The following is a 25402-nucleotide window of genomic DNA, read 5'->3' as shown; positions in this document are numbered from 1 at the left end:
TCTTTCGTCAAAGTTCCTGGTGGTCCAGTGAATTGCTAATTTAGAAGAATAGGTAGGAGTGATGCGTTCACTTCAGGTTTATTCCTACGAAAAAGTGGGGGTAATTGTTAATCGTCAGGGTTTTTTATAATCCACGAAGAAAGGGGGTACCTTTGTGACGGTGAATTCGTTCATTGGTCAGTTACTCCAGCTGGGCGTTGTCCTGAGATTCACGTATAGGTGTGAAATGGCCGGTAACTGGTTTCAGTGTTTCAAATGTTCATGCATCGTTTATACTTCAAAATATGTATGATACAATTATTTGGATCGAAAGATTGACTAATGTAACTGTAACTGAAGGGAAGTTATGACCAAATATCAATTAAAACAAAATTCTAAATAATGAGAAAAGCACACGTTTTAACACATCAACTACTGTCATTGAAATAGTGTCCATGAATCCTGTGGTCCTTGGGGAATATTTATAAATCCAGGAAAAGTTAGTTTTCCTCGGACTCCTTTCTCCATACTGTAGACCCTTTTGGTCTACCTTATGACCTCATGCTGGGCCAGAAGCTTCTCCTGGAAGATAAGAAAAGAGGGAAACCCTTTTCTCTTGTCGGGGGTAGGAGAAGGGTGTGTAGTACCGTGTTTGGTCTGTTGGAGCTCCGTTCCAAATGTTTGGTACTTCTTGTTCAAAATAACACTCTCTTACATGTCATCAAGTTAGTTTGATTACATGAGGAGTCAAGGTTTTCAATTGCTTTTTTAATGAGCTTTCCTACGGTTCCATTTTAGAAATACCTTGAAGGATATTGCATTCGCTTTAAATGAATAGCATTATGAATTTCCATACATACTTTGGGCAAAAACACTGTTTTCATATATTGTCATTTGTAATTGAATATGGAAACCCTTCAAGGCCAGGAGAAAGCAGAGAAGGAGGCATAATGACATGGAGAATCAATATGAATTTCAGGCAGCTTCAGACAAGGATAATTTCTAGTAGGTTTACTGTGCTGTACAAGACAAGATGTATTTTAAAAGCATCAACTGCAAACAAAACAACAACCCCCCCCCCCCTCTCTCCCTCCCTCTGCCCCTCTCTCTCCCTCCCTCTGCCCCCCTTTCTCCCTCCCTCTGCCCCCCTTTCTCCCTCCCTCTGCCCCTCTCCCTCCCTCTGCCCCCCTCTCTCCCTCCCTCTGCCCCCCTTTCTCCCTCCCTCTGCCCCCCTTTCTCCCTCCCTCTGCCCCTCTCTCTCTCTCCCTCCCTCTGCCCCCCTCTCTCTCCCTCCCTCTGCCCCCCTCTCTCCCTCCCTCTGCCCCCCTCTCTCCCTCCCTCTGCCCCCCTCTCTCCCTCCCTCTGCCCCCCTCTCCCCCTCCCTCTGCCCCCCTCTCTCCCTCCCTCTGCCCCCCTCTCCCCCTCCCTCTGCCCCCCTCTCCCCCTCCCTCTGCCCCCCTCTCTCCCTCCCTCCCTCTGCCCCCCTCTCTCCCTCCCTCTGCCCCCCTCTCCCCCTCCCTCTGCCCCCCTGTCTCCCTCCCTATGCCCCCCTCTCTCCTCCTCCCTCTGCCCCCCTCTACTCCCTCCTTTTACTTCCCTCTCTCTGTTGACACCTACAGTCAGAGAGGGGGATTTGAATCAATATCCTGGAGGACTTGACATTTCCCACCCCCACTGCCTGTCCTCTGTGACTCCTGGCCCAGATAGATCAGTACAATATCCCTCTGTGGCTCTCTTGAGTCAAGCCCATGCTGCCACAGAAACACACACACACAGACACACACATAAACACGCATACACACGCATACACACGCTCACACACGCTCACACACGCTCACACGCTCACACACACACACACACACACACACACACACACACACACACACACAGTCAGCACCATTTCTGTCTACCCAACTCATTCAGCTTCCTGAACATCTAAGACATCAGGAGAGGATTTAGGTTGTGAACAGTGTTTGAAATAGTTTACCTTTGTGTGAGTTTGGGACTTCCTGACTCAAAGCCTCAGAAGATAAAAGTCAAATAAAATAAAACACCATTTACTCAGCCAGTAAACTTGGCAACTTCCTGTCATCCTTGTTTGGTAACTAACTAAATAAAATAAAACACACAGCATTAACATAAAGGTGACCAAGACCCATAGAAAAGTTGAAAACACAACTAGACTTGACTTTACGCTCGTACATATAATACAAATAAATACTGGTGAAGGGAATCAGACGGTTGGAGCAGCAGAATCGATGACGTTGGCAGGTAGGGTCGGACCTTGTTGAACCCTCCCCATTGTCTCCATAGTGACATCCCCAGCCCCGATGATGCCGTTGAACGCTCGGGTGCGTGAGGAGCGGGAGCTGGCTCGAAGGACAGCTAGGAAGGGGCTGGACTCTGATGTGATGACAATGCTGGGAATCCGACCAATCATTCCTCTTGTCACAGATCCTTCCAAGTCAGCATTCTGTCAACATGAGAAGAGAGAAGACAACATTTTAAGATGTACAGTGGACTTTCTGTGTTGATTATCCATGGAGACATGGGGGACCATTGATTATTTCTGTCTAAAAGACGGTCGTATCGTTCAGTCTATCAAGAAGATAACATCTCTCAATATTTTGTCTCTTTAGCCCAGAGTAATTCCTATGTTCCTCATGTCACCTTAATCAGCCAGCATCGTTCATACTTTGACATTATCTGAGTCGACTTCCAAATGAAATAGCAAGTGGCAATATTCCCCTCGCAGGGAGAGGAAGCTAGACAACCAGAATGTTTTCGGGCAGTTAATTCTGTCGCTCATTCATAAACCCATTTAATCTGCTGTGACATTTATTGATATTAAACAACAGTGATTTAATAAGGCCACTTCCTCCTTGCTTCTGTTGTTAACATGCCTCCTGGAGAGCTAATGGCGAGTACTGTCAGGTTGTGCGCAGGAACAAATGAGCCTGCACCTTTAATCATTTGACTAGGAGGATTGGTCCGAAGCGTACTGATAGACCAGGCGCCGTATTGGTTTCGGTAACTGTAGAAATGGCGGTTTCCTGGATTTGATCGAATTTAACATGGAGCCTTGGTCATCTGGGGTTGGTTCATTATCATACATGGAGCCTCCAGTCTTTGCTGGCCCAGCAGATCAATGGGGACACAAACTATGAATTGATTGACTGTTGGGTCTCTTGTCAATACTTACAGCTGGAGGTTGTCCTCGCTCATAATGGCCCACACCTACCATGGACATATCTGTGTCATATGAGGTCTGAAGGGAAAGAGAAGCAGTTGAGATTAGGTAACAAGTGGTTTCATAACCAAAAAAAGTGTGTTTCCAGTGTGCACATGTCCATTAGTGATTTGACTTGACTGAATCTGTGTAATGAGCCTGATGGATGACATCCATTTTAAACACATTCACATGAAACGTGCTCATCAAAGGCAAACCACATGAAATCCCTTTATTGGTGCATGATTTGGTTTGCACCACACTGATGAAAAGGGATCACTGCCAGTGCTGTGAGTTGCAGGCCATCTATCTCATCATATGTCACTGCGGATCATCTGAACCAGGGTACTTAACATCTCAATCTAAAAACTCACCGGTTTATTTCAACCATTAAATCCGAGGCAAATGGGATTTTCTCAAAGCATATTTCGCAGCACAAAGAGCAGCCTCGCTCCCACTCATGTCCCTAAAAGATTATTCCCCAAAATACACAACGTCTGGGATTAACATTAGGGCACAAATGATTAAAATGCAAACGTGCCTCGAATGGCACAGACACATTTGCCCCAGACGTGCTCGTTTCCCAGCTGAATCCCATCACAACCAAGAATTCCCGAGGTCACTAAGGTCACTGAAAGGGAAATCCAAAAAGTGGGGTTTAAAGGGTTTAGAACGTAGGCCTACTGTCACAGTGTGGGACACACGTTCTAATCCACTGCTAAGCTGGACTGCTAATGGATGGCAGTGCTGGAACAGGGTCAAGAAACACATGGCACAACAATTCAGCTTATCCGCCACTACAGGTTCTAGGATGCACTGCTTCTCTCACCTCTAAAATAACATACACATGTTTACTCCTTTGGATGAAAACTCATAAATACTTCTGTAAGTACAATAAACCTACTGTAAACCTTCTCACATCCCAAGTAACCATTACACATTAAGGACATGACATTAATACCATCTGCCTGGTCTAATGCCCTCCCACAGAGCTCACTCAACAGATACTTGTATCTATACAAGATGCATGTCAACATCCTGTCTCTGAGAAATACAAGATCAGCCCTCGAGCGATGTGATTGGCTGACACAAATCCAGAGGCACATTCCAGGCCAAAAACCTGTTTATTAGATTTGAGGCAGATTTGGCCCCATGAATCCTTCCTGATGGAAGTTGGAATACTACTCAGTTTCCCCTCAGTCTTGTTAGAGCATTACAGCACGTATGGACTACAGCTGCTGTTTTCACCAGAGTTGTAGGGCTCAATCTGAGATATAAAAAGGCAAACTGCTGTTGGTGCTGTATTAGCGGGTGGAATGCAAAAACAAATGTAAGCTCTCAAGCTAGTCAGCGGGAATTCTTTGTAACTGTCATAAACTCTCATTGATGTTGATATCACATCATTTGCAAGTGTGTATGGTCACATGTACGGCATTCTTATGTTTGTTCTATACATACATAAACACAGACACAAACCCCACACAAGCAAGAACACAGACACACGTGTTCCATATGGAATGGGTCGATACTGCGCACTCAGACATGGCAACATCTTTCAATGGGGCTGTGATTGTACCTTCTCAAAAATGCCTGAGTCATGGTTCCTGATCTTGGACTTGAAGCTGGAGGAGCCCGAGGGCTTGAAATCAGGCAGCTCAGCCGTGTCCTTGCTGATATCACAGGATACCTGACGGCTAGCAGGCCTGGAGCCCGAACCTGTCAGTTCCGCCTCGGTGTCTGTCCAGCCCTGCTTAAAGTGCAAACATAATAGTTCAGTATCCTGTACTGTACGTCTCGACACAAACAGACAGAGGTACACACACACACACACACACACACACACACACACTGTCTTACCGATTCGCTGTCAGAGACAGAGGAGAGACGGGACTTGACTGTGCTGGTGCGTCTGAAGTTGTGGCTGATGTCCGAGGTCTGGCTGGTGACTGTGGAGCGCCGTGTGGACATGAAGCTACTGCTGAAGGAGCGCAGCTCTCGGGGGCGCACACACAACAGGGCCCCCAGGCACGGGATGTACTTGGCCAGGGCTAATCTGGGAACAGAGATGGTGAAGGGAGGACACTGAGATGTAGGTCCAAAGGGTTCAGCTAGTAGGAAGGTTCAGGTAATAGGTGCAGCTAATTACTTAGCAATAGCTTGGTAAGTAACTGTTTACAAAGGGAGGAACTATACATGTCTGTCCTTTCTTATATGGTGACATGCGTTTACCGAGTCTCTTTATTGTCTGGTAGATACCACATAATGCGAACATTTCCACCTTAACCAAAGCTTGGGCCATTTAAATACCATCTCGCTATACAAGTTGTTGCTATGGTGCTATTTTGGCTATTTCTGTCCAAGGATTAGTATGGGTCTGTTCAAATGTGCAGTACCAGGAATCGCCCTCAAAGGTACAATACCAGGTTAAACCCTGCTTATAGGTTCATGAGGAATAATGACAGTGATTGAGCTTACCACACTCCCAAATCGTATTGTTTTAAAGGAAATCGTTGGCTCTGGACATGCTACTATGAATCAGACCACAGCCAATGAGCAACCCATCAGCTGTGAACTCCCTCGAAAGCACTTAGCGCTGTTCACAGCAGTTCAGATGTCCCAGATATTAAACATAAAACAATGTCCAGATGATTTGACATTCAGGTTAATTGATGGTCAACAGAATTCAGGCCGAGCACAAGCTATCTTAGCTTGACGGGAGAGTTTCTCTCGGATTTGATCGATCCTGATGGGATGGACGGTTCACTGGGCCGGTGCGTATTAGTCAAATGAAATCACCCCTGGTGGGTAGGTGGCCTCACAATTAGGATACAGTATGTTGAATAAGCAGATGCTTATCTGACCCATATTCTCTGCTGATGCTGACTTCTAACCGCTGAGGTGCCACAATGAAAATGCAGATTACTTTCTCTCCCATATTATAATGGTGCCCAAAATAGGCAAGGGAAGATGCTTAAGAGGCACGCCAACAGGTCAGAGTTTCCATGGCGCCAGACCGAAATGGGTTACCTGTACTTGGGGTGGGTGATGGCGTAGATGATGGGGTTGTGGATGGCTGAAGCCTTGGCAATCACAGCAGGAACTGAGTTCATGTAGGGCGTCAGAATGTCTGCATACCTGCACGAGAGAGACACTGTAAATGGCAAACAGACAACTAATACCAGGTTGCCATGGCTGCGTGTGACAGACAAAGGCGACGCGGCGTCTCCGGGGGCTCACCCTGCGAAGGCCGTCAGGGCCACGATGGAGTAGGGGGACCAGGAGATGACGTAGAGGAGGATGACGATGAGAGCGATCTTCGCCATCTTCCACTCGTTCTTCAGACGGCGGAAGCTCTTGATGGAGTCTCTGCTGCTCCCGTTGGAGCCTCCCACTTTGCAGACAGCCCTACGGAGCGGAACACAACCAGTACACATCGGGATGCCTCGCTCTCTCTCTCTCTCTCTCTCTCTCTCTCTCTCTCTCTCTCTCTCTCTCTCTCTCTCTCTCTCTCTCTCTCTCTCTCTCTCTCTCTCTCTCTCTCTCTCTCTCTCTCTCTCTCTCTCTCTCTCTCTCTCTCTCTCTCTCTCTCTCTCTCTCTCTGACTTACTTGTTGGTGTGGCGTATGGCCTTGAAGATGAAAACGTAGCAGTACATGATGATGATGAGGGGGATGAAGAAGACGAAGATGAAGAGCAGCATGGTGTAGGCGCGCACGGAGGGGGTGAAGGTCACGTAGTCCCACGTGCAGGAGGTCAACAGGCCTTCGGGGACATAAGCACCTGTGGGGGTGTGGGTGGTGGGGTGGTGGTGGTGGGGGGGGAGTGTAGAGCAAAGGAGAAGTGTTGAAAAAGGCAATTCACGGACCACCCGGAATGGAAGTGGGGGCAAGAGCCAAAGGTAAGACGCTGTCAAAGCACAGCCTCTTTTCACGGCGCTGACAACTTCAAGCTGTCCCTGGAGTGTCATTCGTTGACACGGAACTGTCAGTCACACCAATCACTTGTTACAATGAATGCCCGACAATGAAAGTGCGTGACATACATTTTTTGGGTTCCATCTTTCATGTTTTCTGATGTGTTTTTTTCTCTGATGGGGAGGGCTGACTTGGTAATCAGCGGCGCCGAGGCGGGCAAAAGCCGTCAGATTCGTTTAAGGAGTCCTTCATGTGATTTGATGGGACTGGAGTGGCTGGGAAACGCTACTGAAGAGATGCGAACGCACGCAGTCCCCTGACGCAGGCTCCTCGAGGGCAGGCAACCAGCCCATCAACTCCCCTCTCCCCTCCAACCTCCCTCCAACCTCCCACTCTCTCACTCTGTTGGGTGTTTAAAGTTAGGCCTGGCAGCTGCAGGGGTTGTGAGAAGCAAATCATTCCCCATCTTCCCATAACCTTTCATTCAACATTCTACCCAGTCAGACGTCTTTGAGCCAGCTCAGCTATCTCTGATCCCGCAGCCAAAGCCTTATCCTCGGCCTAGCCACTGCAGAGCTCGGGATGGCACATCTAAGAAGGCCTCACCCAGCCAGACAAGATGTTTTAGATTTTCACTCTGTCCCTCACACTCCCACACCATCTTCCTCTGTCTACAGCACACACACACACACGCACACAATCAGACTGAGTCATGCCAACCTGGCTTCTGAATAGCTTATCCCAAACCTAGTGCAAGGCCAAAGCAATGTGTTCACTGTGTCTCATAGTGTGTGTGTGTGTGTGTGTGTGTGTGCATGTGGGAGTTTAAGTCTGTGTAGAGGTGTCAGTGTGGTTGCTGAGCATATGTGTGTGTATCTGTGTGTGTGTGTGTGTGTGTGTGTGTGTGTGTGTGTGTGTGTGTGTGTGAGAGAGAGAGTGAGTCTGTCTGTGTCTGTGGGTGTGTGGACTCACTCCAGCCAAAGAAGGGAGGCAGGCTCCAGCCCAGGGAGTAAAGCCAGGCGCCCACAAGGATGAGGAAGGCTCGTTTACGGGACATGACACCAATGGAGGCCAGCGGGCGCGTGATGACGAAGTAGCGGTCCACAGCGATCACAGTTAGAGTGATCATGGAACAGATCCCAAACAGAGCCCCACAGAACGCGTAGAGCTCACAACCTAGGAGGGAGAGAGGGTATGGGAGGGAGGGTGAGAGGGAGAGAGTGAGGGTGACAGGGAGGGAGGGAGGGTGAGAGTGAGGGTGAGGGAGGGAGGGAGGGAGGGAGGGAGGGAGGGAGGGAGGGAGGGAGGGAGGGAGGGAGGGAGGGAGGGAGGGAGGGAGGGAGGGAGGGAGGGAGGGAGGGAGGGAGGGAGGAAGGAAGGAAGGAAGGAAGGGAGGGAGGGAGGGAGAGAGGGAGAGAGTGAGGGTGAGAGGGAGGGAGGGAGGGTGAGAGAGAAAGAAAGAGGGAGGGTGAGAGGGAGGGTGAGAGGGAGAGAGTGTATACTTCGTAAGAGTATAGACAGACAGGCAGATATACAGTACATGGACAAATAGGCAGGCTGATTATCAGACATACTCCCAAATAAACAATTTGCAGATCGGTTCACAAACTCAGATGATTGTAAGAACTTGCTTTTATCCTGTTACAGTCCCACTCTCGTCACATTTAATGGAAAGTGAACAGCAAAAAGAAAGTGGTGGTGGTAGAAAGTGGGAAAGCGAGAGAGCTGCTGATGGTGTCTTTATTTCATGTCCCTGTGTGTAGAAGCCTTGTTTTTGAAACTGGTGACCAGTAACCAGATCCATCAGAAGGACAGCCTGCAAAATGGTAAGAGCACCAGATAGGAGGGTGGCTTCCTGTAAGTGTGAGTTTCACATGTTCACACATTCACACCTAACACACACGCACGCACACACACACCTAAATATCCAGTACAATTCCCCCAGAGGCACGTATTCCTGGATGCATGAAGAACATCCAGACACACACATACACACAAAACTCCCCATGGTGGTCCAGGTTGAGGACACAGTTTGTCCTTAACCCATGATGACCCCACACCTCCATGTTCATACATATCTTCATCAATACGGTTCTTCCCGGGGTCGGTCCATGCTCAGTGGCCCACGATGACCCCTTACGTTTCTTAAAAACAAAAAAATAATGGTTCATTTGAAGAGTTAGGGTTTGTGAAAAGCCTAAAAAGAAAGGTCATTTGAATGACCACCACCAGTAATTCATAATTTTAACTACTTTAATTATATTTATGTATAAACAACATATTTCCTCATGTATATTATGTTTGAAGCAAAGTGTACCAACTTAGCAGTTCAGTAGATGTGCATTGAAATAACCTTGTTTGTGCATCGGTAGTTAGGGTCATGGTGGTCATTTTAATTTCCTTTCTTTTGAGGCTTCAGAGTCTGTTGGTTATACAATCCTCCTGTGCCATAGTGCAGGACAGGCAGTGCCAATATGACATCTTTATTATTATTGACTCAAATAAAAATCGTATTGAAAGTGCTACTAAACAGGAAATCCACTTGAAGACATCTAATGCTGCTCAGTCTATTTGATGTAATTATCTACATGGGTCAGTAGATTTGTGTGTGCTATTGATCTTAATGATAATTGTAAATGTCAACATTTTGAAGGTCATTCGTTACTTAGGAACTAATGACTATTGAGCTAGCTCAAAAACATTCAATATGTTCATTATTTACAGTTATCTCCAAAGCAGATTAATACTTTTAAAACGGACAGGAACATTTAGCAGTTCAGTTTTGATATGTCAATTTTTTTAAATTGCGTTTGCAGATTGAGTTCCATAGAAGTTGAAGTTCATCTGTTCTTTCTAAGCTATTGTTCAGATGATATGCATGTGATGTGTGAGGGTCTGCTTCCCAAACATTAGTTGACTGTAATTTGTTGTTTTCAGATAGAGGGAGCTTTTTTCCCAATCCCAGTGTAAACGAGTGTTATGCAGTTAGGGAGAGAGCTGAAATGGCTTAGCCAGTAGCCTATTCACTTCTTTCATATTTTAGGAAATAAATCTGTGATTTTTCAGTTCATTATGATTTTTATTAACCCTGAATTGAACAGTATTTCAAAAAAAATCGGTGGAATAAAATGTACAGAGGAGGAAAAATGATGTGAAGCTTTGTATGCTAGGTATCTTTAAATATGCAGTATGAAAAAGAAAATCTCAATCAACACATTTCTGAAATGCCAAGTACAAAGACCTATTTAACAATGATATGAGCTACTGCATAACTGTACAGTAGGTATACATTTGCTGTCTAAAGACACACCATTTTGTTGTTTCTAAGACATGTATTCAGGGTCACTCTGTACTGGCTCTCTGGGCAACATCTCATTCACTGGAATGCATTTTACCTTTAATAAAAAAGAACACATTTCATCCTCTAATTTTCCCTCACCAACGCCCATTTTCACACTGTGTGTCTTTCCTTTCCACAAAAATAATTGGAAACATCCTTCAAGGAAAGCAATTAAGGAAGCAATCCAGAAAGTATCAACTAAATGCAGTTCTTGGAATTTTGATAATGACCTTGCTATTGTACTGAAGTCATTGTGTGTTGTATTTGATTGACCCAGTGAGTCAGAAGTGAGAGCTTACCCTTTTCTCCGAAGATCCATCTTTTGTGCATGCTTGTGGTGAAGAATATAGGTGCCTGGGTGACACACATCAGCAAGTCAGTGATGGCCAGGTTTATTATGAACATGTTTGCTGGAGTCCGCAGAGATCTGCTCCTATACGCACACACAAACACACGCACACACGTACATGCAAGGGAACAGGTGAAATTCCAATCATATGGTCTTTGTTCTGTCGTTGCATGGTTTCTTTTCATTCAGACACAATAGGTTTATGGTTTAATTCGTCATTCTTCTGGTTTTCCTTGAATAGAAATGGATAAATATATATTACAGAGTGTATGCGTGTGTTTACATTAGCAAGGGTTTGTCTTTATGTTCAATTAATCATAAGTTTTCAAAATGAAGTGGTAGGAAAATTATGGTAACACAAAGCAGTGAGAGCCCCTTAAACAAACAGAACCAATTGACCTCAAGCCTAGTATTCGATGTGGGTTTTAAAAATATCTGCCAGCAAAATATACTTTAACCTTATATAGATGCACATCAAGCCTTTCTAATACGTGGTCATAGATGAAGGGGTTCGACATCTACAGTGAAAATACGAAGCAGTTCCCCCTGAAAAGTACTGCCCCAGTGGCAAGACAGGCAAAATAGACCATGTATTTACAGTATATCAGTACCAGATTAAGTTTTTGTACGCTTAGTCCCACAGATACGATGTCTGATATCAGCTTGCCCTTCAACCATCAGTACGGATGGAGTGGAAATCCAAACTGTTCCAGGGACCAAGGGTAACGTACCTGCTGAAAGCATAGATGACCAGGAAGTTTCCAACCATTCCTGTGATGCCAATGGCCAGAATGACCACCCCTATAGTGTAGTGAGCATGGTCAGGCACATCTACTGTTGGGAAAGCGTGGCGTGTCTCTTGTACTTTGGCCACCTACAGGTGAACAAGAGTACTGCATGTGAACATGGTTTACAATAGTTAACACGCAGCAGTTGATCTAATTGCTATGATCTAGCTTCCCTGCCATGGCCACTAAAAGGTATTTCACATACACATCCAGTAAAGTGCAACTCAAAACATGAAAACACATAAATAACACCTGAAATTAATGTATATCCACTTAAATCGCTACTGAAGTCTAAACAGATACCTGATACATTTTGACCTTCTTCATTGTACACACAATGTATTCATTTGTTTACAAATGTTAATAATTCAATATATGAATATATATCCATAATAATAATTACATACATTAATTGGAGTACACCTCAACCTTAGTTATGCATGCTAGAGCAAGATGAGCTCTAATCATACAGTGTGTTATTCTATTCTATAGTTATACAAATGAGTGGGAGGAAAATTCAAGGTGGCAAAATGTTCACAGGTAAGTCCATAGACTGTTTTGAACATGTCTTAATGAAAGAATGCAAAACAGTGCTCTAAATTCAGGCTTATTAAACATTTGAAAGACATTTCAAATGTCCTCATTCTTGCTCCCTGCATCCCCCAGCAGGATCCAACAAACACGAGATGCCAGGATGCCCACTTGCTTTTCCAAACCCATTTGATTGTCACTCAAATCTACACAGGAAATATGGTCTGAACGTGGACAAGCAGCCGAGAGGCAGCTGTACTCGTTCAACACACTGACTGACTGATGGAGCCCTCTGAGCAGTGAAGACCAGACTCTAAGTCCAGACTCGCTGCTCGCTTACAGTAACATTTGCATGTGCTAATTACAACTATAGCCAAAGGGGAATGGAGGAAGTAGGAACATTTTCACAGTTGGCACGCTACCGCTCAGCATACGTCATCTTCATTTTCCATTTCGTTTTACCAGTTCATCTGCCAGTTTGCATTTAGTCATTTTAGCAGACGCTCTTATGCAGAGCGACTTACAGTAAGTACAGGGACATTCTCCCTGAGGCAAGTAGGGTGAAGTGCCTTGCCCAAGGACACAACGTCATTTTGCACAGCCGGGAATCGAACCAGCAACCTTCGGATTACTAGCCCGATTCCCTCACCGCTCAGCCACCTGACTCCCTGACTCGCCAGTTAAGGGTTTGGTTTAGATATAACTATGTATTCTAAATGCATTGGAACTGCACATTGATATCATACAATGAGACATGCGTGGACTCTGCCTGGTTCGATGAAACGTCTTAATTGGAACTCTTAAAGAAAAGAAGACGGCAACATATAAAGCATTGTGACATGATGCTTTGCAGCTGGGTTTATTGTGGACGGAATGGTGAATCATAATGTTGTTGTGTTCTATATTTGGTTTCTCACAATTCAACAGTGATAGCCAGGATGCATACCCAACATTGTCAACAGAGAGAAAACCTTTCCTTCTATATACTGGTCCATCATTGTGTTGTGTCTGCGCACTATTATCAAGAGAATGCTAATACCATAGACCTTGACTTGTGCAGCTGTCAATGTGTGAGTATGGGTACTAAGGAAAGGGATTTATGTGTGGATGAATTCAATGGAGTAGGTGGACAGGAGACAAATCACATGAACAACTCACATGTTACATACAGGTACACCAAACACACACACACACACACAGTTTTTTCCGATGTTCAGAAACACATCCGGATTTGAAATGCTTGGACTCCATTTTCTGAATGTATAGAGCCTTAGCTTTTCAACAGTATATTTATTTTCAACTCCATAGGCTTCAGTCACGGCAGAAGTACAATACTGTATGACAACCCCATTCTCTATCAATCCATCTGAACCAAACCATCTGCTTCTCAATCTTTCCTGTCTGTACTTCTATCAATCACAAAGCAGCCTCTCTGTCTCCTCACACTGCTTTCTGCAGGTCTTTCAACTCCCACGAGGCAGTGGCAACAATTCCTGTGTCTCACTGACTCACTCATAAATAGTCTTATTGAGACATATTCAAGCCCCTAAGAAAAATCTCGCTTTTCATTTTGGACTGAAGAAAAGCAGAGAGATCCGAGATGTTCAATTTAGCGGTGCACTTTCACTCCCACAAAATGCATTCTTTAATGTCTCAAATTGGAAGTAGCTGTTACAGTGTCGTGTTCCCAGACTACCTCAAATTAAAACAGGAACAGGGCCTTCACCTCATTTTGCATTTCAGCCCTCTCCATTGTTATCTACTTGAGGTCTTATTCAGATAATCTGCAGGATGGTTTTAATGAAGAGAACATTTGGTTGGTTGAGTACAGTAGCTGTGGGCGGGACATCCTGCTCGAGCGCTTTGTCGACGCCGCAGGAGAACCACGATCAAAAGGAATCATCTCCGCGACAACAAAGCCGTGATGAAATAAATAAAAACGAAGCAAAATATCATATCTGTCATCTCACGTCCTAGTCAATTCACCCAGGGTGTGAGCTCCGCTTGGTAGCCTTGTCTCGCTCTGTCCTGCAGCACGCAAGAAGGATCCAGTAGTTTAGTCAGGGAGTTTAGAACTGTCCGTGAGCACAGGTCTGAGTGTTAATGTGATTATATCATGATTAGATGTAATGAATGAAGATGGGGAGGATGGGGGAATGCAGGGATGTGAAGATTAAAGAGAGGGGATTCGTTTTTTGTGCAGTGTCCATAGTGCTTCTGTTGACCCCGTGGTCATGGTGGCATTTGAATGCCATGACACAATCTTTATACGGCAGCTGGATATGATAAGGCAAAAATGCTCCTTTGAACTATCAACATACATGTAATCTTCTAATTAAAATCCTATTTACGGATTTTCACTGAGAAAAGCCACAGACAAAATTACAAAAAGGAGGCAAAGTGAAAATTGAAGTGGACAATAATGATAATAACAATAATAATAATAATTGTATTTGTAATGCACTATATATTTAGCTAAAATCTCAAAGTGCTACAGGTTAAAAACAAGAAAGGGTGCAAAAAAATCATGATGCCAACAATGACTTCTAAGGAGTTTGCAAATGACATTGAAACTGACCAAACAAATACGTTGAAAGGCCAAGGAAAAAACGACATCCATTTAGACCTGCACACAAAAAAAGCGAGGAATGCCTCGGCTTAAGTGGGATGAAAACAGCGCCTGCGACGTGTCACCCAGGTGGAAGTGTCTGACAGCTGTTAAGAGGCTGTTTGAACTGGACTTAGTCTAAAACCGAACACTTTGCCAGTTCACACATCAAACAGTTCAAAGGTGCCTGTATTAGACAAAGTGAGCGGAATTACCCCCCCCCCCCCCCAAAAAAAAAAAAAGATGTTCACTATCCACATATGCCAGGAAATAATTTAGGGGTGATTAGAATCCAATGAATGTTCTGAGTAGAGTTGCTGGAGGGAAATGCATGAGTCAATTGCCAAAGCTAAGATAGAGGTCTCTAGATTTCCGCTAAAAATGAAAATATTTTCATTTCATTATTTAACTTGGTCCTCATAGATTACCCTACTATACCTCAATCCATTGAAGTAGTTGATTTGATGATTTTTTTGTGTAAACTGGGGTATAAATAATGATGTCAGTGGATGACGTTCTCATTCAACAAGAAGGTATTAGGGCCACTGAGGAGTTTAAGTCAATCTGGACTGCTTGATATCAAAGAAGATTTGGAAACCAAGAGAAGCTGAACATAAAAGGCAATATCTTAAAAGCTGTCAACCTTCATTGAACAAATAAGTGGTGATAAATCAAGAATGCAAAAAGGACTTGAAAAGGTATCAATTTGCCATTTTCCTTATGTTTTAATTCCATGAACCGTAATGCTCCAGATCTAATCCAATCTACCTCATACTTTCCACAGCTACTGTACATGAGAAGCAGGTTTTCAAAGGTGAAATTCTGACACTGGTATTAATTAGTTGAAAAAACAACACTGATACTGTTGTACTGAAATCTTAAAGGCCCTTTACCACAGAATGTTCAACTACACCCCAGTTTGACATCCAGATTTCAATGTGTTGTTTAAGCAAGTAATCCTCAAAAACTTTAGCACAAAAAGACTATAAGGAGAATGTATTGACGTTGGTAGCACAACCCTCATGATATTCCACAGAACTTAGGTAGTTGCTTAGCTGCTGATTGGGTTGGGTAATTTAGCCAATTACCCTCAATGAGTGGGTTTTTCTATGGGAACATCAGGGTTCTGAGAGAATCTCCCTTAGTCGGAGGGAGTCAGGTGGCTGAGCGGTGAGGGAATCGGGCCCAACTGACGTTGTGTCCTTGGGCAAGGCACTTCAGCCTACTTGCCTCGGGGGAATGTCCCTGTACTTACTGTAAGTCGCTCTGAATAAGAGCGTCTGCTAAATGACTAAATGTAAATGTAGTCTCTCCGTGCAAAAACTCTGTCTGGTAGCAAGTACACGGTGATCTCTCCTCTCATTAAGAGAACCGGAAGCATTGATTGCTTCCCTCGCGACAATAGGCTCCACTCTTAGTGTGCGTGGGAAAGTTGATGGATATACTGTAGTGTGACAAAATGAATCATACTTACCACCACAGACCGATGGAAATAATGAGTTGTGTGTAAGTAGTAGACGTTTTTAGAGCTGTGGTCTTCACCGAGATGATTTAATGTAATCACCCAACAACTGTATATGGTACATTTGTACCAGCTCTATTCGTTGCATTGGAACACAATTCCAATAAACTGAAAGGACAACCCACACATTCCCATCAGTCGCTCTGGTGTTTGCAATGTGTTGTTGTTTACCACCATGACTCCCGGGGAGATCATCTCTAAACAAGGAGACAGGACCTCTCTTATCGACTTCGCAGGCAGCTCGGGGACAGGCAAGTCCATGGCACGTCGAGGTACTGAGGTGGCATCCAACTGCTGCCATCAAACTCTGCAGTCATGTACGTGTGGCCATGCCTGTCAGTCTGTTGTGCGCCTTAAGCCCCTGCAGCCTGTCCCTGACTTGACATAGTGATTTTGGCCCTCAGTAAGAAGAGATAAAAGTGCCTCGGCTAGGGGCCATGCTCAGTGCCGACAGAGCAGGCTTCCGGCCGTAATCTGAAACAGTCGTTGGAAAGCCTCACACGCTATTACCAGCAGTGGTTGTTTCCTTGAAAAGGATCAAATAAACAGAGGGGAATCTGTGGGCAGATACCGCTGTCTCTTGTTCAATCGGAATGTTACTGTCGAAGGTAAATCTCTCGCAAATGAGACGGGCGAAAAAGATGAGCCGCGTATCGTATGAAGCCACTCGAATATTTCCTGCACATTCACTATATGATTTTACTCAAATGAGTTTAGACGGTGCTGAGGTAGGAGGGTAAACTATATCATACATATACACATATGTACAGTGCATAATAGTATGCTCATAATACTCTGAGTTCAGTTGAAAGTAGGGAGGATGAACGATACAAGAACAAATAGATCCTCCTCTTCTCCCACCCACTGAGACTATGATTGAGGAGTGGATGACCTGCGCCCAGCAAAGCCCTGCTGCTGAACAAACAGGGTCTCTATGGTCACAATACAGGGATTTAACCCTGTCAGAAGCCTCTAACAGCCAGACTGTCAATTTAGGATCCAGAAGCAAAACCGTAAAATGCTTAATGTAGAAACTTTAGACTTAATGTAGAAACTTGAAACTCCTTAGACATGCCTCTTATCTCTTCTTTTCCATCGTCTCGCTTCTTCCTGTACCTTTCAGCTCTTCTTCTACCACTCGGACTCTTCCTCCCTCCCTCTTCTGTTCTCCTCTGTTTGTCTCTCTCTGGGATGCCTGAGCTTTCAGGTGCTGTTGTCATGCGAGCTACTGGCTGCAGACCAGTGAAGGGGCAGACCAGGGGGACACTCGTCCATCACCAGCATGTAAACACAGCCTCCCCTCCCACCATCCACCTCTCTGTCTCTCTCTCTCTCTCTCTCTCTCTCTCTCTCTCTCTCTCTCTCTCTCTCTCTCTCTCTCTCTCTCTCTCTCTCTCTCTCTCTCACTATCTCTCTCTCTCTCGCTCTCTCACTTTCTCACTATGTCTCTTTCTCTCTCTCACTATCTCTCTCGCTCTCTCACTCTCTCGCTCTCTCTCTCTCTCGCTCTCTCTCTCTCTCTCACTATCTCTCTTTCTCTCTCTCTCACTATCTCTCTCTCTCACTCTCACTCTCTCTTTCTCTCTCACTATCTCTCTCACTCTCTCTCTCTCTCTCTCTCTCTCACTCTCTCTCCTCTCTCTCTCACTATCTCTCTCCTGTCAATTGTCTATCCCTCCGTCAGTTATTGTTGCTCTACATTGGCTGGGCTTCACCAGTGTCACTGGCTCTCCAACTGGGGACCATCTGATTATTTTAGTAGGGGATTTACTGTAAGAGCAGTCAATAAATTAAGCAATATTTATGCCATTTAAAATCTTTTCAAATGAAAAGCTTTGCCTGAACTGCACAATGATGGATTCTGGGTTGTACTTTATTTAATTACATTGGAGATTAGTGTGAAATTATGACTTGCATGTGGATGTATCAAAGTGTGAATGGTTATGTTCATGTTCAGAGTAAATAGTGCGCTTTCACCCACAGCAATTTGTTGTCAGGCAAGCAGCCAAAATCTTGTGTCAGAATACATCATGAACTAATTACTGTAACATAAAACTTGACTTTGTTTGACCCATTTATTAACCTTTATTATCCCCTGTAGTCACTTGTGTAATAGTACGTGCAGTACACAACATGCAGAGGGGTTTATTCCTAATAGATGTACTTTCCTCAATGCCACCCTTCACACTTCAGCAGGCTTCCTGCTTTACATCACTGAGTAGAACTACTGTTCCCATGAGGCAGTGTGCCACCTGCTGTGCCAGCTGTTCCACCCCATTGCCATCATGACCCAAGGTGATGACTAACAGGATTGTCTAACGGGCATCCCAGAGTTAGGGCAGTTTGATGGCTTTATGCACATTTAATCTCTGGAAGACCTGTTTTTTTTTCTTTCTTCTTCTTCTTCTTCTTCTTCTTCTTCTTCTTCTTCTTCTTCTTCTTCTTCTTCTCCAAAGTATCAACCACCACAGGGAATGTGTTGTTGCAATTCACTTTCCTGTCCCTTTTAATGAATGAGATGTTCCAGCTGAGCCTTAATCTCAGCGTATGACTGAGGTGAGCTGTGTCAATACAACAAGCCTGCAGAAGCTGAGGAGTCACTGGACGGTTGACATGTCCCATCCTAGAGGGCGTATGGAAAGTGTTTGCCGTCTATTACAGTAACATCCATTTCCATATTTGCTTTTTGCACACATCCTAGTGCCTCCGGGGCACCACGTTTTGTAGAGGAACACAAGATGTCAACGGGCTATTTTTATAACGAGGACATCAAATCACAGACACACGTCGCTTTCTCTGGCTGTTCGGCTACATCAGTTAAACTGTCTGGTCATGCAAAAACCCGGTTTGCAAATTGCTGCATGCACAAACTGCTGTTTATGCTGGGAGGAACCTCTCTCTCTCTCCGAGGGAGGCGAGCAGGAGCCGTTTGCGTGCATGCTGCCAATCAACCCCGAATCCAGCTGAAATGAATGAGCATCCTCGATATTACCATGAAAATATTACATTTACGACAAACAGACTAACAAGCTTGTGTTATAGAAGTGTATCTCTTTCAGGGTGATTTTAGCTGGAATCATTGATGACTGAAATGCGTGTGCACAGTATCTCACAGTTAGGCTGAGGGACAACACAGGCAAATGTCATATCAGAATGTACAGCCATCTTGATATTTCATCAAAGCTGTCAGGTGATATTTACTGACTGAAGGGGCTTGACACCTCATTCTTTCAGAGGTAAGAACTCAGCTTTGGTATTTAGACTGATGAACACAATCCCTATGTAGTGTATGTAACACTGATGAACAGTCCCAATGACATTAAAAAATATAAAGTAAACATTTAAACAAAGCAGAGAGAGAGAGAGAGAGAGAGAGAGAGAGAGAGAGAGAGAGAGAGAGAGAGAGAGAGAGAGAGAGAGAGAGAGAGAGAGAGAGAGAGAGAGAGAGTAAATAACTTAAAATCCAATCGTGTTTCAGAGAAGATAATAGTGTCTAGGCGATACAGCAAATAAACAGTCAATAAAAGCAATAACTGTAGCATTGCATTGGATGAACCAAATCAAATGCTGGTGCCAAGGTATGTTTCAGATTTAAGGGATGATTATGCCACCGCATAATGTAACTAATCAATACTGGTTTTCAAAACTAACCATCTATGTTTTATGCACTCCATAGCTACTATATGTGCAAGGCTTGCAGTATTTTGTCAGGTCTATAAAACATTTGGAATTCAGAACTGACTTCTAAGAAAAAAATCCTCCATGAGTTTCAAAAGGACAGCTGTCAAAAGGGACGTTTACTGAAAGTACAGCGTGTACTGAGAAAATAGACTAGTAAATGTCTGCAGTTATTTTGGTGAAATATTTTGTGGAACAAACTCCTTTGGACACACAGGCTTAAGTATTAACTGCCATTCATATATATTGCTTTATCACCAGTAAAAATGGGAATACCTGCTACTGAAAGGGTCAAATAAGCATTACTACACTAAACTATACATAATAATAGAAACTTCAAGGTTATCCTTTATTGCTTCTACTTCATCAGTAGCATTCATCAAATGGGGTGATTCAAATACCCTTGCACGCTCACCCGTAGAGGTGGTAATCACCATGGAAAGACAGGAGAGCATCACGAAACAAAATTGGAAGGGAACTACTCACTGAGGTGGTGGCGGGTGGAAGGTCCACCAGACGGTAGGTATTAACCACCGATTCATTCCAGGAAGAAAGTGTCTCCACGATGCGAGTACAGTTGGGGTCCTGGTACGGACACGATATGCCCTTTCTCACGGAACGCAGTGCCCCGCTCATCGCTCCTCAAGCGCCCTCCCGGACACACCGGCCACCCGCGATCTGAAGGCGGGCAAAGCGGGAGATGGGAAACGGGAGATGCTCCAGAAACAGCGAAATGAAACCAGTTCAGATTCGATAACTTCCTAGTTGCCCATGGGCACTCTGTTATGGAAACTTATCGATTCTTGATATGAATTTGATTGGAGACTAGATCTTCCAACGTTGTCAATTTAGTTCGCAGAAATCCAGCGCGACAACCACAGTTCTGATTGAAGAGAGTAAAGGGAAAGGCTAACGCTTACTGATGCGCTAAACAATTGTTGAACATGGACATATTTATAAGTGAGAGAACTGCACACGCTCCATCTCCACTCTGCCCCCTCCTCTCCGAGATAAGCAGTAATTGTCGGCACACTTTCCCGTACTATTTAGGTCAATTGAGTAATATTCACAGTATCAAATGGTGTTCTTATGTTGATTAATTCAGCCGTTTTTTATTCAATTTAGATTGTCTTTCATTAAAAGTCTGTACTTGAACGGAGAAAGAGATATAAACTAAGAATGAAAACTATTACTTATTCACCTGTTTTCCCTATTCTTAAATTGCAAGAATAGATTTGACATATTTTTGGGAGGGGGATCGGAATAGAAATAAAGCACACCATTGCGGTTCAGCACACCTAGAACTGCAATGGTGGATTGACATTTTACCACGACAGTTGAGACAGTTCAGGATTGCAAAGCTTTGCTTGGTGCTCGTATTGGGTATTTGACCTGATGAAAGTGCAGCACACGTGAGGATGTATGGAGTCCGTGTATTCATACCTGGATGCTTCGCTCTGCAAATGCCCCCTCGGAGGATCCCAACAGGGACTCATGTAAACAACTTGGAATAATTTCCAAACCCGCAGTGTTGAAAAAGCTCTGAGAGAGCAGAGGGAGATGGAGAGTGAGGGAGACAGGGTGCTGTTCTCTCCTCGGTAGGCTACTGTGTTCACCTTCAGGGTAGAGTAGCCTTGACCCAGCTCGCTTATACAGTGTTTGCCTTAGGTGGACACTAGGTAGTATGTATATGTGTGTATACACACATTCACACACACACACACACACACACACACACACACACACACACACACGTCAAAAGCAATTACCTTACCTTAAACGTAACTTTTTCTGTTGTTGTGACAAAGAAGCCTATCTGTGACCCTGCAGGAACACGTACATGGATACAGACTAGTTGAACCTGTAACATAACCTGTCGCATAATATTCCCTCATGTATAAAGTACATAGATGTACAATATTTGTAAATATATCATATATTGATCTACAAGAACACAGCAGGGAGATCCTGATGAAACAGCGTCAGTCTTGCTCTGAACTTGCTTGCTGCTCTGTCCTGTCTGAATGGTTGTGTGTGTGTGTGTGTGTGTGTGTGTGTGTGTGTGTGTGTGTGTGTGTGTGTGGGAGATAGAGAGTGAAAGAGATGTATAATGCAGATTTTGACAGTTGGAAGTATAATGTTCTTATGCAGCTCTATGGGGCTTTAATCACAATCTATACTCTCCTTTCACTATGTATTGTATATTGACACTAATCAACAGCAGAAAGACATGATTCTCCCCTCTGTCAGTGTTAATTATAGTGAGGCAGGTTATTTTAGTGTTAATGACAGCGACAGGTTTTTGTATTTGCATAATAATGCAGAATGTAGTTCTTTTCTGACCCCCTTGACACCCACTGAAGTGAGCAGTGGCAGTACACGTGTGTGTGTCTGTAGATGCCGTCAATCACCCCCCCCCCCCCCCCATTCCACCCCCCTCCCTCCTTAAGATAAAGCCCTTCCACCCCAACGGAGCAGGACTTCAGCATGACTGGCACCTGATGCAAGCAACACCAGGGAGGCAGACTGACCCACCTGCCCCCAACCTGTTAGAACATCTCCCCTGGACAGGCCTCCCTTTGAGAGCAGGGGCTTGATGCCCTATAGTCTAGTTTCTACATGATTCTTCCCATAAATAATTACTTTATTTGGACAAAGACTTGAGGGAAGACGTCTGGAGGGCAGAATGGGAACAGTTGAGAAACTACAGCAGGACAGGAGCAAGATCATCTGATCATCACTTAAAAGCCGCAATTCTTTATAAGAAAAGAAAAGCATATGTCAAAGATTGTTCATTGATGCTACCAACTGTGTAGCATAATGAGTATATATGTTTTACTTTCGAATGTCATTTTAAGGACTTAAAATTAAAACATTTTCTTAAGCCTTATACTGTAGTTCCTGTCAAAAATTAGTACTCAGGTACCTAGGTTGGTAAACATACCAATATAGTTGGATTTTTTTAATGTGGACAAAAGCTTAGGAGAGACAACAATGTTTTATTCGTTTTCAAAGATGAACACACAGACAATCCTAGCTTTTAGAACCAATCAGATGTATTCTACTACCAGTGGTTGTCAGTCGTAACTGAAGATAAGGGTCTTCCTGGTCTGTGTTGTACAGCACATCCCACAGATACTTGATAGGATTGACATCTGAGGAATTGAGGCCAAATTAACACCTTGAAGTCGTTGTTGTGTTCCTCGAACCATTCCTGAACCATTTTTGCTTTGTTTTGGGGAGCATTCTCCTGCTGAAAGATGCCACAGCCATCAGGGAACACCGTTTCCATGAAAGGGAGTACATGGTCTGCGACAACACGTAGCTAAGTGGTATGTGTCAAGGTATCGTCCACATGACTGGCAGGAACCAAGGTCTCCCAGCTGAACAATGTCCAAAGCATCACACTGCCTCACACTGCCTCCACCTTCCCAAAGTGCATCCTGGTTCTATGTGTTCCCAAGGTAAGCGACGCACACACACCCTGGCCATACCCTTGATATAAAAGAAAACGTGAAGAATCAGACCAGGCCTCCTTTTTACATTGCTCCGTGGTCCAGTTCTGATGCTCACATGCTCATCGTAGACGCTTTCAGCAGTGGACAGGGGTCAGCATGGGCACCCTGACTGGCTTGCGGCTACGCAGCCCCACACGCAACAAACTGCAATACACTGTGTTCTGACACTATCTATCAGAACCAACATGAACATTTGCAGAAATCTGAACTACAGTAGCTCGTCTGTTGGATCGGACCCCACAGGCCAGCCTTTCGCTCCCCACATGCATCAGTGACCCTGTTGCCAGTTCACCACTTTTCCTACAAGGCCCACTTACGATAGGTACTGACCACTGCAGACCATGAACACCCCACAAGAGCTGCAGTTTTGGAAATGCTCTGACCCAGTTGTCTAGCCATCGCAATTTGGTCCTTGTCAATATGTCCAACCCACTGACAGGTGCTATGATAACGAGATAATCAATGTTATTCACCTCACCTGTCAGTGGTCATGATGTTATGGCTGACCGGCGTATACCCTTACTTAATCAGGCACAGTTATTCTTTTCGTTCCTAAAAGAGGAACCGCAGCAAATAACATGAACTGTATGCGGCGCATCAAATGAGCTGCATCAAATGAGCTGCCTCAAATGAGCTGCCTCAAATGACATGAACTTGAGCTGGAAAACCTTTTAATTAGCCATTTCAAATACACTAGTTTTTATTCTGGAATTTATTCACTGACTTCTAAAACTAAAAATACCCAATGCAGCCAAAAGACCCAGGCAGTCATCTCTGTACTTTGCAATGAAAAAAGTGAATAGATATGATATTATATATCTTACAGCATCTTTCATTAGAGGGGGGAGGGGGGGGGTAGAACTCTATAGCTGTTTTCATACAGTACAGCCCCATCTGTCCATGAGAGGGCTGCATATAGGATGAATGGAGCAGTGGATAAGAGGCGAACTTATGGATTCAATATTAATCCTACTCTAATCCACCTCCAACACTCCCATCTGAACCCAACTACAGCAGGACTGAGTTTGTTTAGCTCAAACGCTCTCTCGCATTCTTTCCTTCTGAAAAACACACACACAGACACAGACACACAAGGGTGTCGCAAGAGTTTCTAGGCCCCCTGGCTAATTTGTAGTCTGGGCTCCAAGCCCCCAATTATCTGCTGGGCCCCATGTCTGATCAGGGCCCTTAGAATTGTCCTGATCTCCCCCCCATTACGGCACCCCTGCACACACACACACAGTTTCACACACACAGTCACAATGTGCCTCAGCTGTAGAAAGGAGAGGCAGACCTGAGGCAGGGCTGTTTCTCTACTGTCACATTGAGCAGTCAGCTTTGTCAGACACACGGCACCCAGCACCACACTGAGCACACACACCTATACAGACCCTGTCACCTTCACTTCAGACCTCAACAACACGTGTGACACTTTATAGAATATCAACTGCGTTTAATCATTTTTATACTGTGAAGTGTTCAAACAATTCTATCCCATTTCAAGTGAAGTTTGACATTTTGGAAATAAAGAAACAGACACTAATGGGTGTAAAATACAAGGTCTGTGTTTTCATGCTATGTATTCATTCCATTCAGTGTGAGAGAATGTATCTTTAATCTTGGTAGGATTAAGAAAAACTATTTCACTTGCTGCTTTTTATGTCTGGTTTGGAATAGAATGACAAAGTTCCTTATTCTGTGGTACAAAAAAAGTGACACCTGTATGGTTACTGTATGGCTGTAAGACTTTGTTTAAAATGAGCAGTGAACACGTTCACCTCACGTTCCCACACAGCTATTGCTGGCACGAGACAACAACTCCTGTGGCTTCTCTTGTGACGATAATCCGGTGTGTTGTCAATAGCAGTGTCAAAACCGCTTGGCAAAGGAAGTGTCATCATAAAGTAAATTATGTAACACAACATAAACCCAGCTCTGACAAAATCC

General features: G+C 44.3%; 1 protein-coding gene across 1 annotated transcript; it reads right to left on the bottom strand.

Annotated features, from left to right (window-relative positions):
- Nucleotides 1–1564: 1564 nt before the first annotated feature.
- Nucleotides 1565–20856, bottom strand: opn4a (opsin 4a (melanopsin)). Its single transcript, XM_062464616.1, has 11 exons — nt 20424–20856; nt 11542–11684; nt 10761–10894; nt 8094–8297; nt 6816–6987; nt 6446–6613; nt 6236–6343; nt 5066–5261; nt 4785–4958; nt 3182–3247; nt 1565–2452 (listed from the first exon to the last, which is right to left on the bottom strand). Exons 1-11 carry the CDS (start codon nt 20571–20573, stop codon nt 2213–2215), a joined length of 1755 nt encoding a protein of 584 aa, XP_062320600.1. The 5' UTR covers nt 20574–20856; the 3' UTR covers nt 1565–2212.
- Between the last annotated feature and the right edge of the window lie 4546 nt (nt 20857–25402).

Source organism: Osmerus eperlanus, chromosome 6, assembly GCF_963692335.1.
Source record: "Osmerus eperlanus chromosome 6, fOsmEpe2.1, whole genome shotgun sequence".
Taxonomy (NCBI): Eukaryota; Metazoa; Chordata; class Actinopteri; order Osmeriformes; family Osmeridae; genus Osmerus; species Osmerus eperlanus.
Note: the sequence above shows the minus strand (reverse complement) of the source record. Positions and strands in the feature narration are given on the sequence as shown.